This window comes from Lagenorhynchus albirostris, chromosome 6 (genome assembly GCF_949774975.1).
Source record: "Lagenorhynchus albirostris chromosome 6, mLagAlb1.1, whole genome shotgun sequence".
Classification (NCBI taxonomy): Eukaryota; Metazoa; Chordata; class Mammalia; order Artiodactyla; family Delphinidae; genus Lagenorhynchus; species Lagenorhynchus albirostris.
In genome coordinates this window covers 26,836,110-26,854,063 of record NC_083100.1, presented here as the reverse complement: position 1 = coordinate 26,854,063, position 17,954 = coordinate 26,836,110, and the positions used below count along the sequence as shown (strand labels likewise).

At 41.3% G+C, this 17,954-nt stretch overlaps 1 protein-coding gene across 10 annotated transcripts; it reads left to right on the top strand.

Moving 5' to 3' along the window:
* Positions 1-240: 240 nt before the first annotated feature.
* Positions 241-17,491, top strand: RPE (ribulose-5-phosphate-3-epimerase). Of its 10 annotated transcripts, XM_060152199.1 has the most exons (7): positions 309-410; positions 1,081-1,111; positions 6,349-6,428; positions 12,284-12,423; positions 13,159-13,317; positions 13,843-13,929; positions 15,718-17,491. In XM_060152199.1, exons 4-7 carry the CDS (start codon positions 12,286-12,288, stop codon positions 15,838-15,840), a joined length of 507 nt encoding a protein of 168 aa, XP_060008182.1. In that variant the 5' UTR covers positions 309-410; positions 1,081-1,111; positions 6,349-6,428; positions 12,284-12,285; the 3' UTR covers positions 15,841-17,491. The 10 variants fall into 10 exon arrangements, with proteins under 10 accessions (XP_060008175.1, XP_060008179.1, XP_060008180.1 ...); XM_060152192.1 differs by lacking the exon at positions 6,349-6,428 and having other exon boundaries at positions 241-410; XM_060152196.1 differs by lacking the exon at positions 1,081-1,111 and having other exon boundaries at positions 241-421; positions 13,159-13,188.
* Positions 17,492-17,954: the final 463 nt, after the last annotated feature.

The window sequence follows — 17,954 nt, the reverse complement described above, 5'->3', positions numbered from 1 at the left end:
AACTAAAAAAGATTAAGGAACTCCTCAGAAGACTGGGAGACCTGAAACGCTTGTTTTAAAAACAAACGTCAGAGGAAGGAGGAAGGTGCCTCACCGCGAGGCCCCGCCCCTAAGCCCTTAGAGTGGCACCCCTCCCGCTAGGGGAGGCGGGACTTCCCCCCTCAAGGCAGCTGCGGCCGGTGGAGTCCGGAAGACTCTACTGGGAAGAGGCGGGGCCAAAACTGTGCGGCCAATCGGGGCGCGACGCCTTCGTCTTGCCGGGGATCTCTCTGGGTAACTTGCTTTAGAGAACTAGCACCATGGCGTCTGGCTGCAAGATTGGCCCGTCCATCCTCAACAGCGACCTGGCCAGTTTAGGGGCGGAGTGCCTTCGGATGCTGGACTCTGGGGCCGATTATCTGCACCTGGATGTAATGGACGGGTAACTCTCCGCGGGGCTTGGGTCTGGGTTGCCGCGCGGGGCGGGATAGGCGCACCTTTATTGAGTGCCTGTTGGGTGCACGGCGTCCCTGTACCGCGGAGCGCCTCGCTCTGAACGCGGTACTGAGAAGGAGCCTGCGGTGGGAGCCCTGGAGGCCCTGCTTGGAGGGGACCTGAGTCGGCATCCTGGGCTGCGACCGCGTCCCAAACCTCAACCATCTCCCCTCCCCCCACGTAACGTGTGGTCTTCTAGCACTTAGCGCCTGGAAGCGACCTTAAATCTCTAGGATCCGTCTCATTTTCAGTTGGGAGAAACTGAGGCCCAAGGGGATAGGCATGACTTGCCCAAGCTCATATAGCTAGTTAGTGGCAAAGCTGGGGAGAAAGACTTGTGTAAGGATGACGAGTTTGGCACCTCGAGTGAGAACGCCCGACTTCTGCCACTTGCTGGGTTACTTGGGACAAGCCATTTAACCTCATTGAGCTTCAGTTTCATGATGTGAAAAATGGGAGTAATAACACCACCGCTTCGGCATCTTTGGAAGATGAAATGACCTCATACACGTAGTTTACAGTGCCTGGCATATAGTAAATTCTCTGTAATTGTTAGTTGTTGTATCATTGTTCAAATTATGATTTTCCTGTCTATTTTCTCTTCAGGCACCCTGCTCTTCAGGGAGGTCAGTTTTTTGTAAGTAACTTTTAAGCACTGTAGTTACAGCCCATAATCAATATTGTTTGAAATCAGAATGATGCTAGTTTCTTAAGTTGGTTATAAAATGAGGAAAAATCATAGAGAAATCAGTTAAGACTCTCTCAACGTTACACACATTGTGACAGAGTTGCAACTTGGATCTTGGGTTTGCCAAGTGGTTCTCTGAGCCCCACTGATCACAGGCCATAAGATCAAAACAGCCATTACCTTGGCTTGGGGTAGAAAAGTAAGTTTATTGGAAATAGTAAAATCTCTGTGTACTCTCATGCACATCTGCAAATTCATGTTTTTTACGAAAGATGACCAGTCACTTCCTTGTCTTTTTAATGTCACTCCTCTTATGACAGCTTTGTCTTCTTTGTTCTGTCTGGTTTAATCTGCTGTTTCTCTTTTGTATTCCACTCAGTTACCTCAACACCGTGCCTAACTGATAATGGCAAAGAAGATTAGTAAATATTACCTCTTACAAAACCTTGATTTTTAGTTTGGTATCACATATATTTCTACTTCTGTATATTTTTTTGATACCTTTGCTTGAAAGCCCTGAACTTTCACAGGTAATATTACTGGAGTGTGTACCTCACAGATGGGTAGCTACATTTTTGTGTCTGAGACACAAAATGAGACAAAATTTTGTTTTCTGAGACACTTGAGGGTCTCAGGACAGAACAGACTACGAGTATATGTGTGTAGTGTGTTTGTCACAGAGAGCAGCTTGGTTGTAAATAAGTCTTGTCCAATGTTTGAGCGAATGGAGAAAATAATTTGTTCCAGTTTACCAATCAGAATATCAGTGACAACAGCAATAGGTAATATTTACAGGCACTTGACTATTTCTGGTCTGATACTTTTTGTGAATTATTTTACACGACACTGTGAGCTTGGTGTGAGCTTGGTGCGATATCTCGGCATCGACAGAGATTAAAGTCACCTCGTAGCTAAGAAATGGCGGAGCCAGGATTTGAAGCATGCAGCAGCTTGTTGTGTCTCTGAAACTGTCTTCTGTGGGTATTAGGCTTACAGAGAATGATTAAGATATTCTCTGTTTTCAAAGAACAACTATATTTTTTGATATTTATTTCATATCTCTCCTGCTGCACCGGAAGCTCCCTGAAAGCAGAGACTGTTTCTTTGGCTTACCTCTGTATTCTCTGCAGGAAAAGCACCATGGCAAGCTTAATTATAATTGGTTGGATGAATGGCTTTATCATAAGGGAGGGATCTCTAAGGAATCTTTTTTGCCCCTCCCAGCCCTATGGCAGACCCTGAGCTTATTAAGATAAAGTATTTTTTTATTGACTCATTTCCCCCCTTTACCGGGAAACATCCATGGTTTGCAAAAACTAAATTCTGCATACACCATTTTAAAAACCCTTTCTCTGTTAAGCTTCACAACTTTCTGAGCTAAGAGCTATTTTTATTCCCCTTTTGCAAAGGAGGAAACCAGATCGGGGAGGTTCAGCCCCTTCCCAGTGTCCCACCGAAGAGGCAGAGCCTGGCTGAGCTGCAGTGCCTCCTAGGCCCAGGGTATGAAAGAGGGGCTGTGGACTCCCTTTCCCAAGGCAGCCAGCCCCAGTTTACCCTCCCTCCAGGTAGTGCCTCCATGCTTCTTTTCCTGGTCCCCTGAAAAATCTCCAACATTACACTGAGCTTGCATGCCCTTGTTTTCTAGTCCCCTCTCTTCCCTTGAAGCCCACACTTCTGATTAAAACTGAACGTCTTCATTTTGAAATTCAGGAACAAGTTCTGGAAACACTGGTGGGTGGAGCACTAGTATGGTTGGATATTTGAAATAAAGGACAAGTGGATTTTCTGGAAAAGAAAATTGGAAAGCATGTAAATATAAATGTGTCATGACAGGACAGTGACTGGAAATGTGTTGGTCGTAAGTGTAGGAACTGAGCAGATATTCAATTTCTAAATTAGGAACAGGGAGATTTCACGATACTACTAGACCTGACTGACTTCAGTACTGGGCCCACAGTGTCACAAGGCCACCATTAGCCGGGCCAGATGTTCTTCATTTTTCCCGTCTCCATCTGCTGTCTCACTCCTCCATGTTACCTGCCAGCCTACCCCCCACCGTAGGCATAGGTGTGATTCCTTGTTCACAGGAAGTGTTGTTTGGTTACAGTGTTGCTGAATTTTATATCAACCTTGATCCTCCTCTTTGCCTTGTTGGGAGATCTGGTAAAGGTTTGCTTTTTGTGAAAATTATCCATGTGATGGGGGATCAAAATAATCGTATCCCTTATTCCAATATTCTAAGCGATTATAGCTTAATCTCATAAGTTCTTTGGGAGAAAAGGACACTTTTTAATTGCATTTTAATTTTGGCAGTCTTTACTCCAAAATGGCATTATAGCTTCTGTTTCCCAGTGAAGTAAAAGTGTATTTGTTTTATTCTCATATTTTCTCAAGATGTGGTTATTGTGTTTATTTTCGTGATAAACTAAGCCTAAGGTTGACACATCAAAAATACTTCTGAGGGCAGACAGAAAAAACAGTGAATGAAATGCAGATCTTTCAATCTCAGATTTGCGTAGTATTCAGCAGTCCTTGCTGCCTGCTTATGTGACTCTTACCTCCGAGTTCTAAGTAAATATAAAAAGCATCTTATCCATAACCCTGGCAGTTACTGCTCTTAGACGAATGGTAGAATGATGTCCAAAATACTAGAAATCCAACCTCCAAGGACCAGGGTGCTGGAGAGTAAAAGTGTCTGTACCCATCCGCCGTACCCATCCCTCTCAGGTGTGTCCTGACCTCTCTGTCTTAAGGCTCTGCTCCTCCCTTGGACTTTCTTCTTCTGTTAGTTATTAGCTTCAGTGGAGGAGCAGACAAGCCTGGCAGTTAAGAGCCTGAACTTTGGAGCTAGATTGCCTGTGTTTAACTCCTGCCTCCAGTGCTTATTGGTTGTGTGAGCTGGGGCCTCTTATTTTCTCATCTGTAAAATACAGGTAATAGTGGCACCTGTCTCACTGAATTGTTGAGAGGGTTGGTTGGTTGGTTGGTTTTGGTTTTTGGCTGCGCAGCACGTAGGAGGATCTTAGTTCCCTGACCAGGGATCAAACCCGCATCCTTTGCATTGGACGCGCGGAGTGTTAACCACTGGATTGCCTGGGAAGTCCCTGTTGTGAGGTTTTAATGAGTTAATATATTGGAATGGTTTATTGGAATGGTGCTTGGCCTGTATGTGTTTTAATTTTTTATTAACACTCCTTCTGCCTGCCTGTCATCTTAAGCTCAAGACTTTTGGATGTGGTTTATTCTCTCTCTTCAACCTTCCCCCTCCCCCGCATCTTATCACTTAGGAGATCCTATCACCTGCTGTCCTTGTTTCCATTCCTACTGTTTTCTTGCCATTTAGCAGCACCTCTTGCCTCCCTTCTTCCAACTTACTGACCAGTCTGTCTGCCTGCTGTATTGTTTCCATCTTATTTTTCATTTGTGTCTCTCTTTTAAAATCTCACTTGATCAGGATAAAGTCAAAACAGTGAGCCTGGCATCTGGTGCACTTAATGTGACACAGTCTGCCTCCTGCGTTTTTCATACTAGCCAGGGTGGGCATTACCATCTCCCCCTTCTTTGAACTTAACTTAGTTATTTCTGCCTTTGCTTCATTTCCTTCCCCATTTTTACAAATTCTGTTTGTTCTGTAAGTCTCACGATCTTACCCCTTTCTAAAAAGTGCTATTCTACTTGCCTCCGGAACTATTTTGCCTTAATATTGCCTACTTGTTATTGTGTAACAGTCCTCATACAGGGTAATGCCTACTACTTTAACAGAGAAAGCCCAGATTTCAGTGGCTTAATGTTATAAAGTTTCTCATTCATGTAATAGTTTGGTGTGAAATGTCTGTCCATGCAGAAATTGAGAGACCTAGTCCCCTTCCATCCTGTGGCTCTGCCATTCCTTAAGGGCCTCTTTACTGGCAGAAGGATAAAGTGAGAGCAGAACAGGAATACTACTCAACCTCCTGGGCTCTGCAGTGACGCCATCACTTAAGCTCACAGTCCATTGGTGAGAACTAGTCACATGGGCCACTAGATGTGAAGGGAGTTGGGAAGTGTGGTCCTCGGCTGAGCTGGCTTCCTACCAACAGCTGTGCTGTAACAGGCAGTCATGAATTCTGGTGAGCCATTAGCCATCTCTTACCCATGAGATTGTAAACTTTTCTGCGGTGAGCAGGAACACTCACATATTCCTTTATGAAATACAGTAGTCTCTGAAGCAGTCAGCCTGGGGCGTACATAGAGGAGGTTTCTTTAAATATTGAAGTGAGCTGGCGATAGAACAAAAGGACTAACCAGAGTAGGATAATGGTGAACTGCTTTGGGTCTGATATCAGAAGCCTTAATTTGAATCCTGCCCCAACAAATTATTAACTGGATGACTTAAGGAAGTTATGTATCCTGTGCTCTTCAAATGGGAATAATAACAGCATCTACTTCATAGGGCTGTTGTGAAGATGAAATGAATTAAGGTACAACATCTGGTATGTTGTAAACTCTCAGTAAGTGGCGGTTATTAGTATGCATTAAGTGTCTTTTGTTTTTTGCGGTATGCGGGCCTCTCACTGTTGTGGCCTCCCCCCGTTGCGGAGCACAGGCTCCGGACGCGCAGGCTCAGCGGCCAGCCGCTCCGCGGCATGTGGGATCTTCCCGGACTGGGGCACGAACCCGTGTCCCCTGCGTCGGCAGGCGGACTCCCAACCATTGCACCACCAGGGAAGCCAACATTAAGTGTCTTTATTGATAATCTTTAAGAAAGTTTCGATAAACTGTCATTTTGTGCCCTGTGATAGAGGTGGATTAGAAGTAGCCACAGGCAGCCTGTGATAGGTTGATTTGAGAGACCTGTAATCGAGTCCTGAACTTCCTAACTAGTGTGTGACTTGGGCAAGTCATATAACTTTTGGGGTTTTGGTTTTGTCATCCTTCCGTTTCTACTTGTCAGGGATTTTGAATTACAGAGTTAAATAGAGTAAATCATGTGACATTATTATGATTTGCTGAAATATCAAGGAGATAACTGCTCTGTAAAACTGAAATTATACAGATATTTTTAGTGTTGTTTAATACTGATGATGTTATTGAAAAATAATTGCGATCACAGATAGTCTCCTCTACTCCCATCAGAATACATATTGAGAAAAATACAGAAACTGAATCGAAAACATTTTCAGAGCAAGATTTTGTTTGTCTTGTAGGCATTTTGTTCCCAACATCACCTTTGGTCACCCTGTGGTAGAAAGCCTCCGAAAGCAGCTAGGCCAGGACCCTTTCTTTGGTAAGTGGGTGTTACACCGTCTGAAGCTGGATGTGTTGCTCAAGTAAAGGGAAAGTAGCTGGTTGAGTTCTCAACCTCCAGTTTCATCTTGTACCCTTTTCCCTCCTCCCTGTGCTGGGGTTTCATTGACTGCCTGTAAGAAGCCTAACTCTTACCTGCTTCAGGGCCTGGGCACTTTGGCTAATCTCTTTGCCTAGAAAGCTGTGTTCTCTTGACCAGTGCTGCCTCATCTTTCCTCCTCACATCCTTTGTTGTTTCTTCAGAGAGCCCTGTCTTAAATTAACCTTTTCCCGTTACATCACCTTGTTGATTTTCTTCTTAGAATTTCTTTCAATCTGAGATTACTTTTATCAAACTCTAAACGCCTTAAGGGCAAGGTTTCATCGACTTAGTTTTTTGCAGTTTTCCTAGAGCTTAACATAGACACAGCTGGGGCTCAATGTAATTGTTAAATGAATTTATGAATTGATTGACTTATGGTCTGTATTTGAAGCCAATTCATGGAAATGGAGCTTTCTACAAGTGGGGTCTATGTATGCTCCACTCCAACATTGTAGGATAATGTGAATTAAGGATTTTTAAGACCAGTGACCTAGAAGTTACTTTTTATGGAATATAGATTCAGTCCACATATCCTTGTTGCTGCTGCTGTTTTAAACTAAGTTAGCAGTGACTCACTTGCCAGATCTCTGGTAATAAGACATTTGGTGAGTTCTTGTAAATATGTGTTTTTATATAACTCATTACATAAATTTAGTAAAACTTAGATTTTTTTTTTCTTTTTTTTTTTTTTGTGGTACGCAAGCCTCTCACGGCCGTGGCCTCTCCTGTTGCGGAGCACAGGCTCCGGACGTGCAGGCTCAGCGGCCATGGCTCACGGGCCCAGCTGCTCCGCGGCATGTGGGATCTTCCCGGACTGGGGCACGAAACCGCGTCCCCTGCATCGGCAGGTGGGCTCTCAACCACTGCGCCACCAGGGAAGCCCAAAACTTAGATTTTTTAATTGAAATATTGTGGGCTAGTTAAAAAAAATTGTTTTTATAAATTTATTTTATTTTATTTTTTTGGCTGCATTGGGTCTCTGTTGCTGCGCGGACTTTCTGTAGTTGCAGTAAGCAGGGGCTGCTCTTCGTTGTGGTGCGCGGGCTTCTCATTGTGGTGGCTTCTCTTGTTGCGGAGTACGGGCTTTAGGCATGCAGGCTTCAGTAGTTGTGGCACACAGGCTCAGTAGTTGGGGCTCACAGGCTCTAGAACGTAGGCTTAGTAGGTGTGGCCCGTGGGCTTAGTTGCTCCTTGGCATGTGGTATCTTTCCAGACCAGGGATCCAACCCGTGTCCCTGGTTCGATTGGCAGGTGGATTCTTAACCACTGCGCCACCAGGAAAGTCCCTGTGGGCCAGTTTTATGAAGGTATGTAGCCACTAGCCACATGTAGCTATTTAAAGTAGTTAAAATTAAATAAAATTAAAACTAGTTTCTTAGTGGCATTAACCACATTGCAAGTTCTCAGTAGCCACGTGTGGCTTGTGACTACTGTACCGTCCAGTGCAGTTATGGAACACTGCAAGCATCGCAGGAGGCTGTTAGAGCCTCTCTGTAGGCTCCATCCACTTCGAATGTACCAAAGGAAATGTACGTTATCACCTAATTTATGTGGCATGAGGGAAACAATGTTCCACCAACATGTTCACTATTTTGAAATTTCCAAATAATGGAATATAATCCTCTTGATTATCTGAACTTTTTTTTTTTTAACTACATTTTGGAGAATGAATTTTCCAGGGTAAATTCGTTCTTATGATTGTCAGAGTTGGGTGAAATAAGTAGCATTCTTGGTCCCCCCACCTTGCCCGGCTTGTACAGTGGCCACAGAATTCCCTGCTGTGGCTTTGCGTGGATTGAAAATATGTTTGTATTTTCCCGTTTCTCTCCCGTTTAGTTGTCTCCAAGTGTTTCTTCTCACTGCTGTTTGACTCCCCTCCTATCTCTATCTGTGCCTCTTCTCTTACCAACTCAACTGCCAGCACCCCACACAGTCTGCTTTTCCTTTCTGTTTTTAGTTTGTTCTTTGCTGATAAACTTGCTAATCAGTCTTTCCAGAGATGAATCTCAAGTAAAGATGAATGGACTTAATATGCTTTACTGTTTTTTTGTGACCTTTGTTTTTTATATTATAAGTTTTTGTTTGTTGGATACTGGTTGTTGGATAATTGATACATGCTGTATCCTAGGAGTTAGATCCCAAGTCGTATGTATAACTGCTAAAGCTTTGAACTCTTCAATCTCAGTATTGAGTAGAATTTACCATCTAAGAAGTAAAGTGGTAGGGAAAAGTCGTTTTTGTTCTTAGCTAAATCAGTGGTCTTCAAGTATGGTCTGAGGACCCGTGGGAGTCCTTTTCAGATGGTCCATGGCATCAAAACTATTTGTAGTTTTATTTGTAAATTACTTGTACTGATATTATTTGCCATTATTTATGCTGATGGTGCAAAAGCAGTGGTGAATTAGTCTGCTGATGCCTTGGCCTGAGACAAGGCAGTGATACCGAACTATACAGGTAGTCGCGATATTCTTATTTGCCATACATTCATAGTATCCTCTGTAACAAGTATCCTTGATGAATTAGTACAAGTGATTGATTTAGTAAATCTTGATCCTTGAGTGCATGTCTCATTAGCGTTTTGTGTGACAAAGTGGAAAATACATATAAAGCACTTCTCTTAAATCCTGGAGGATGATAGTTTCCTCGAAGAAAACCACTTGTGCCATTGTTTTAAGCTGTGAACTGAAAGTGCTAGTCATGAATACCATTTTCCCTTGAAAGAACAACTGACAGATGAACTGTGGTTATCAGACTTGGATATTTTACTGACATTTTCTTTAAAATTAACTAAGTGAACCTGTCACTTCAAGGAAAGCGGCTCATCAATTTTCATTGCCACCGATAAAGTTAGAGTTTGCAAGAGAAAGTTGGAATTTTAGAAAACTTATATCTGCCTCTCTGAGCTTGATAGCTTCCCAGGACTCACAGCTTTTCTGACCAGATCTGTAATATCATTAACAAATGCGGGGTTTGGATAGTATATAATGAAATGTGTCACTATTTGGAAGATCTGTGTAACTCAGTGAACCAATAGTACTTAAAAGAGCCATTCAAAATGTAGACTAATGGGTTTGAATGTAACAAAGTACGAAAAGGTCACTGGTGGGGTTTATGGATTCCACGTTGCCACTAACCTTTCTAAAAAAAGTACCACTTGTTGAGTTTTGGGGTAGAAATAGAATATCCACACTTGAGTGAAAAGGCTGTGGATGTAGGTACTCCTTCCTTTTCTATGCACTTTTTTCCCTTCATATAAAACAACAGATTGCAGGAGATTGAATGCAGAGCAGGTGTGAGAATACAGATGTCTTCTCTTAAGGCAGACGTTAGCGACTCGCAAAAATGTAAAACGGTGCCACTCTTACATTAATGTGTAATGGATTTATTTTTATTATCATTATTATTTTTTAATGAATTAATAAGTAGACACTAAAATGTTTTTAGTTTGCATTTCTAATACATTAAATATTGATAAATATAACCCACATCAACAATATTTTGGGGGGGAGGGCTTCAGTAATGTTTAAGAGTGCAGAGGGAGTCTGATAATAGAACATGTGAGAACTGTATCTTAATTATAGGCAGATTAGCTGAGCCATCAATTCCCCAAATACTAGAGGATGTCCAGTGAGGGTTGCTAGTAGTGACTGCATGCTAGAGATTGAACAGGGATGGCTTAGCAGTCTGGTATCTTAGGAAAGAGTAAACTTGATCTTTTAAACCAGATTGAATTTTTTTTTCTTGTTTATAATACGAAGGGGAAAAAACACCAAATTGAGTTTATCTTTTAAAAGCAAGAGTTTGCCTATTAAAATATGTTCTATTTTTGTTACTTTTATTAGTTTAGAAATACAAATGCTAGTCTTGGCTTCATTAATCAGGCTGTGTACTCTGTTTTCCTGACATTTTTCAAAGCCTTGTTGCATTTTATAATCTTAGTTACTGAGTTCTGGAATACTAGAACTTTTTTCTTTAATATAGCTTTGCTGTATCAGCAGTGTGCTCCCTCTAACAAAACAAAAAGCTCAAAACTCTCACTGCCATCTCTCTGGCGCACGAGTGTTTACTGTTTCTTCTTCCCAGCGTTATTTCTTGTTTTCACTTCGTTTAAGCTGCCCTCTCCTTCTCATGAAATGCTATTATGTTTTAAGTCAAGATCTTTAAGAAGGCCATGCTCATTTCTTCCCAAACATATCCTCACAGGGTTTGAGCTTTAGGATCAGGACACGTGGCAGGCTTCTCAGGTTAACGTGCTCTTCCCTCTCAGTCTGTTCCCTTTCTTGCAGTTGTCTGCCTCTTGGTCGACGGCACTTCTCTTCTAGCTCCTCAGGCCAAATCCTTGCACCATCTATCTGACTCTCCTCGCACTCTGCACTTTTTTTTTTTTTTAAACATCTTTATTGGAGAGTAATTGCTTTACAATGGTGTTAGTAGTTTCTGCTTTATGACAAAGTGAATCAGCCATATGCATACATATATCCCCGTATTCCCTCCCTCTTGCGTCTCCCTCCCACCCTCCCTACCCCACTCCTCTAGGTGGTCACAAAGCACCGAGCTGATCTCCCTGTGCTATGCGGCTGCTTCCCACTAGCTATCTATTTTACGTTTGGTAGTGTATATATAAGTCCATGCCACTCTCTCACTTTGTCCCAGCTTACCCTTCCCCCTCCCCACGTCCTCAAGTCCATTCTCTACGTCTGCGTCTTTATTCCTGTCCTTCCCCTAGGTTCTTCAGAACCTTTTTGGTTTTTTTTTTAGATTCTGTATATATGTGTTAGCATACGGTATTTGTTTTTCTCTTTCTGACTTACTTCACTCTAGGTCCATCCACCTCACTACAAATAACTCAGTTTCGTTTCTTTTTATGGCTGAGTTATATTCCATTGTATATATGTGCCACATCTTCTTTATCCATTCATCTATCAATGGACACTTTCACTCTGCACTTCTGATCCACAGCAGCCCCTGTTGTCCCTGCCTCCCGAACATACCCAGAATCCCTACCATTGCTCACCATCCTCAATTGCTGGGTTTTTTGCCTTGGCCTTCTTAGTCAGATCTTGTCACTTGACTCAAAATCCTGTAGTGTTTGTTCCGCATCGTTCAGGATAAAACCTGGTGGGCTGCAGAGCTCTGTACTCTCAGCCGGTGCTTCTCTGACCTCATCTTTTCTCCCCAGTGCGCCCCCGGCCCCAGCCACACTGGCCTTATTTACTACCAACCTAGTGTGTATTGTCTTCACTCCTTTTATTTATCTCTCCCACTAAGAATGTAATCCCTGTGACAGCAGAGATTTTTGTCTGTTTTTTGCTGTACCCCTGCGGCCTAGAAAAGTTAATGGTGTGGCAAGTGCTCAATAAAATATTGGTGGGGAGAATCACTTAATTTAGCTTTCTTATTTTATAAATGAGGAAGCCAGTCCACATAGATAACATGACTTCTTTAAGTTTTTTAGAATGGGATTTCCTGGCCCTGGACCTAAGTTTCCTGGTATCTAGTTATTTTCATAAACAGCGCCATAGGCTTTTTGTGGAAAAATGGGGTTTTTTTTGGTAAATGAGTTTAACCAAAGCCTTATCTTCAGGATGAAGGGAGGTTATCGCTACAGAAGTGTAACTTCTGTATATTTAACAATTATCATGATGCCAGAAGAGTTCATATCTGAAATAGCAAAAACTCCAGGCTGGCTTCAATAATACGAGCCAGCTATTTTCCTTACAGTAATACTTAGGGGATACGTCTTTTCTTTCCAGACATGCACATGATGGTGTCCAGGCCGGAACAGTGGGTAAAACCAATGGCTGTAGCAGGAGCCAATCAATATACTTTTCATCTCGAGGCTACTGAGAACCCGGGGGCTTTGATCAAAGACATTCGGGAGAATGGAATGAAGGTGAGAGCTCAACAGTGATGGTAATGTTTGTTTTTTTTTTTTACAATAAATTTATTTATTTTTAGCCGTGTTGGGTCTTCGTTGCTGTGCGTGGGCTTTCTCTACTTGCGGCGAGCAGGGGCTACTCTTCATTGCGGTGCGCAGGCTTCTCGTTGCTGTGGCTTCTGTTGTTGCAGAACACAGGCACGCGGTCTCAGTCATTGTAGCTCGCGGGCTCTAGGGTGCAGGCTCAGTAGTTGTGGTGCACGGGCTTGGTTGCTCCGAGGCATGTGGGATCTTCCCGGACCAGGGCTCAAACCTGTGTCCCCTGCATTGGCAGGTGGATTCTTAACTACTGCGCCACCAGGGAAGCCCGATGGTAATGTTTTATACTATTTATTCTCAGAGTTGGGAAGATTTGGTGGAAGACCTGAAATGATAGGTGGAGAAGACTGGACTTAGGCAGCTGTTCGTCAGGTTTGAAGATAGAGTTTAAGTATAACTTGTTTGTCAGATAAGATTGATACATTCCACTAACGTTTTCTGAAAGTTTCCACCTTTTAGAAACATTTACTTTTGACGGTCTTGTTGACTTTTTTTAAAAAAAAGTAATTACAGTCTGAACAGTTTATGTATTCCGTTTATGTATGTATTCTATACTTTAAGAATAGACCTTTCTACTGGGCCTGATATGCAACAGTAATGTAATACGGAAATAATTATTGATGTGATATAGCAAATTTGTCTCTGTTACAGGTTGGCCTTGCTATCAAACCAGGAACTACAGTTGAGTATTTGGCACCGTGGGCTAATCAGATAGATATGGCCTTGGTTATGACAGTGGAACCTGGGTTTGGAGGGCAGAAATTCATGGAAGATATGATGCCAAAGGTAAAAGAAGTATTTGGTTCTGGGGTAAGGCTTTTATTCTGTAAGTTCATTCAGTAAGCATTTATTGGGCTGCTTGTATGTTTAGACCTGTACTGTTCTGAAGGTGGGGAGATGAGGATGCCTATATATCATTGGAATACAGTATGAGAAATGCCCCAAGAGATTTAGGTTTGGAGATCATAAAAGATACTACATCTTAGTCTTGAAAATTTTTTTCAAAACCGTTATCTCTGTAACCTTGAGATCTCTTGGGAGTTTTCATTGAATATTGAGGGTTTTGTCTTTGTCTTGTTTCTGTGAAGTATATTTTCTGCAAAGCCATGACAAATTGAATGCCATTTGCCAAACAGAACAAAGCTTGCTTTTATAAAACTTAGTTTGTTACAGTACATTAAAAGCTGGTTTTCCCCAATCATAATTTGTATTGATATAAAGTTATTGTCTGAGACATTTGGAGTCATATTTTAGTGGCTAATATCAGTGATTTTTTATTTGGTGTTTTTCCCTCTACCTATCCACTTAGTCACTTATTTCCTTGTGTATAACTAGGTTCACTGGTTGAGGACCCAGTTCCCGTCTTTGGACATTGAGGTTGATGGTGGAGTAGGTCCTGACACCATCCATAAATGCGCAGAGGTGAGACTGCTTGACTGCAACCTAGCCCAGTTTCCTATCAAACGTAATGACAGGACAGGTCTTGTCTGCCATAGAGACTTCCTAAACAGGCTTTCTTTCTTAGAAAAGTATTTTTTTTTTTTTTTTTGCGGTACGCGGGCCTCTCACTGTTGCGGCCTCTCCCGTTGTGGAGCACAGGCTCCGGACGCGCAGGCTCAGCGACCATGGCTCGTGGGCCCAGCTGCTCCGCGGCATGTGGGATCTTCCCGGACCGGGGCACGAACCCGTGTCCCCTGCATCGGCAGGCGGACCCTCAACCACTGCGCCACCAGGGGAGCCCGAGAAAAGTATTTTTTTGTTTAAATGTAAAACCAGGAAAATAAAGAGCGATAAGTGAATATTCTGAAACCACATAATCATTAAATAGTAAGTCCTGGTTATCTCAGTAATGAAAAAATTCTTTGGAAAGGAATAAGCTGAATGCCAGCCTGTGGAATATCATTGAAAAGTTCCAGGGCCTTTGAGACAGTTTTCCAAAATAGGGAAAGAAAACATACCTGCTTGTAAAGGGGAAAAAGAGTGTTATTCTGTAGAACTTAGGTGTATTAGCTACTGATTTGTCCCTTGCAAGCTACTAAATCTGTCCCTCTGTAGAAGTGGGATGACTTTTTTTTTTTCCAAGTGGCTAGCTAGGCTGAGTTAGGCTCTGAACTTCATAAAAGGATACCAGCCCTCCCTGTAGCATTACAGGTGATTAAAGTTTATGTGACCTGCTTTTATTAAACAGCATGGTCTAATCCGCACTTTCAGTGTTTTGTATAAATGCCACACTTTCCTGCTTGATACTTATCAAAAGCTTGACTGTGGTCAATATGGAGGAGGTGCTGGCCAGACGATTAGTGAGCATGTATCCTTTGACCCCTTGTGGAATTCTTTTTTACTGAACTGTGCTTTGTCATTAGTGCTGTTCTTGCTTACATTACGAGGCATGTTAGGTTGTAACCCTATAAAACTGGTATTTTTTTCTTTTTTTATGAGGAACGTTGTTAGAGATGTAGTGTGCTGTATCATAGGGTGAGTGTCTCTAATTGGAGACATTTTCCTTAGCTTCAGTGGTTCCCCCCAACAGTCCTCCCTTTCTTTTAGCACCGAATCACATAACAGATTGGATTTCCCTCCTTGAGTCAAATCCTAGGAATCTCAGAGATAAATTTGGACTCATCTTACTTGGTTTTACTCTGACTTCTTTGCTTTCATATTGAAAAACATCTTGAAAATCTTTTTTAAGCCACCTCAAAAGCATTCTGGAAGGCAGTGAAGCATATATAAGAAGTTCCATTCCTTCTGGCCTCACAATGAGAAATAACTTAATGTTGCCCTGTTTTATGGATTCTTTCACATTTTAGCAATAATTGTCCTTTTAGACTACCTACCAATTCTTATACATAATTCAGAGATGAAAAGGTTGATTTTTAGGAGCTGTGGGGGGAATTGGTATACAGGGGAAGACCTTAATAGATTTAAGGATTAAAGGTTTATTAGAAAAGATGCAGTGTAGTTTATTTAGAGGGGGTTACCAAAAAGTCAGTGATTTCTTAGACACATTTAAAAATAATTTCACATCCTCATTTAAGCATTTTCTTTTTTCATTGAACTAGCTGCTTAAGTATGTTCATCTTGAAGTGACTTTTTTACAATTAAAGTGCTGACTGCCAGCTGCAAGGGTAGAAGAAACTCTAGTCCAGGAATTGTTTTAGGTTTTTCTGCATCTTCCTTTGAGGCATAACCTTAAGTGTTTACTTCTTCCAGGCAGGAGCTAACATGATTGTGTCTGGCAGTGCCATTATGAGGAGTGAAGACCCCAGATCTGTGATCAACCTGTTAAGAAATGTTTGCTCAGAAGCTGCTCAGAAACGTTCTCTTGATCGATGAAACCACAAGGAGTCCAGGGTTTCTGCTTATGAGATCTCCTTTTTTATTGGAAAACAAGAATATTGACTACCAAATCATACCACAGTTGAGGCAGTGCTGCTTTTCCGAGCAATTATTCGTTCCAGTGACTAAAATCCATTTTGCAGAATGTTCCAAGAGGTTAGAAATTGGTGTGTATTACGTTTTCAGTGATGAAATTTAAAGATTAGTGTGGTAAAATACCATTTTTACTGGGAGACTGGATTTTTATAAAGAGTAAAAATATGGCTATATCAAGGTTATGAACAGAAATGTGTCTTAATGCCTAAGGAAGGCATATTAGCTACTATGAAAAAAAATTTTTTTCTGTATTTCTAAAAAGAGTTTTCTTTGCTTCTTGGCTTTTCTGAAAGCAAAGCAAGTCCTGTTTTTCCGGTTTCGTGTCATTCTTGATTTGTGTATTTGCGTGATAACTAAGTTTGGATGTGGCTGGGATGGATGGCTCTTCTAGCTTCGAAAACATGCTTTTTTTACTTTGCACCTTATATTTGATACATAAAAAAACCCGAGTGTATTATGAAGTCCAGGGATTTTCAGGTGGTCTGTTGTAAAACGCAAGCACAAGTTTTATCAGGGTGTTTTCTTTGTTAATTTTGCTATAGCGGCAGGTTATTCAGTGGTTCTTCCCCCACCCCCTACCCACCCTCCACCAACCCCGTTTCACCTTTTTCTTAATCACACCCACTGTTCTGAAGGCCATAAAATGTTTTCCTAGCTCTATGCTAAAAGGAAAGGAAGGCCTCTCTATTTGGAAGTAATATTAAGTTGAATCCTGACTCTCTTCCCCTTTCTATTTGTTTGACCTTAGCAAACCAATCCAGCCAAACTCTTTGAGCTGATTATTAACTGATTTATATATTGAATGTAATCATAACAACAGTGGGGGGGGTTGTGTTTAGGATTAAGAGATACTATTAATTATATACGTAAAGCTTCCACTACTATTCCTAGAATTGTAGGGTAGTAGAATTTGAGGATGCTCAATACAAAGTAGCTATCATTATATAAATGTATGCTTTGTAGATTATAAAGTATGGTGATGATATCTCATTAAACCCAAAAATCAGTCCTATGAATGGTAAGACAGGTATGTTTGTCCCCATTTAAAAAATGAAGATACTAAATAAAGCTCAACAGGCTGGTACCATGGAAAGGAAGGATCCAGGAAAGAATAGGATTTCTGGTCTATACTCTTTTTACAGATGGAGCCCTTGGGAGGTGGATAAGCAAAGGAAGCTTCTTTTACTTAACGTTCTCTTATTTCCAGTCTAGCTTTACCCTGTAGCAAAACCAGATGGCTGAGAATATTCTGCAACTATGGATTTTGACTCCAAGGATATATATTTTATTAATCCAAGAAAGACCAGGTAGGCTAATAATATATGGCAAGGTACAGAGTTAATCCGTAAACTAAATGTTTATGATTGTGTCCCAAATTACACGTTGACAATAGATACATATTAGCTACTTCGTTCTTGTAAATACTCTTGCTGTGTAATACACATGGCAAGAAATAACAGGACCAGTGTCATTAAATTTTTTTCAGGCTACTCTGAGTGAGTTTTGAGAAATAAAGTTTGGAAAATAAGAATGTTAACACTTAAGCATAGAATAGAGCTTGCCTGGTTTCTTCTGTGTTACAAGGTAAAAATTTATTTATTACTGTTTTTCTTTATTTGGGCTTAGGAAAGGCTTGTGCCACACACATAGGTGACATTTAATCAAATCAGACAACACAAGGCATATAGAAATAACTTTAATTAAAAAAACTTACATAGAAGATTATATCAGTCATGACAAAAAAAATCTGAGTTTATTTGCCTGGACAATTTGGGTTTGTTCTGGATTTTGTTTTCTTTTTTAAAATATAAATGTACGGTAAAACTATAAGCAAAAATTTGTCAGCATTGAACTGGAAATTTTTTTCTTCTTCTTCTTTAAAGGGACTAGTACAATTTCTAATCCCTAACAAAAACTTAGTGTCAGATCCCCCAGATTAGGCCAGTTGGCTAGGATTGTCAGTTATATGGGTACTACAACTTGAATAACCTTTTTTACATGAGAAAAAGTGATTC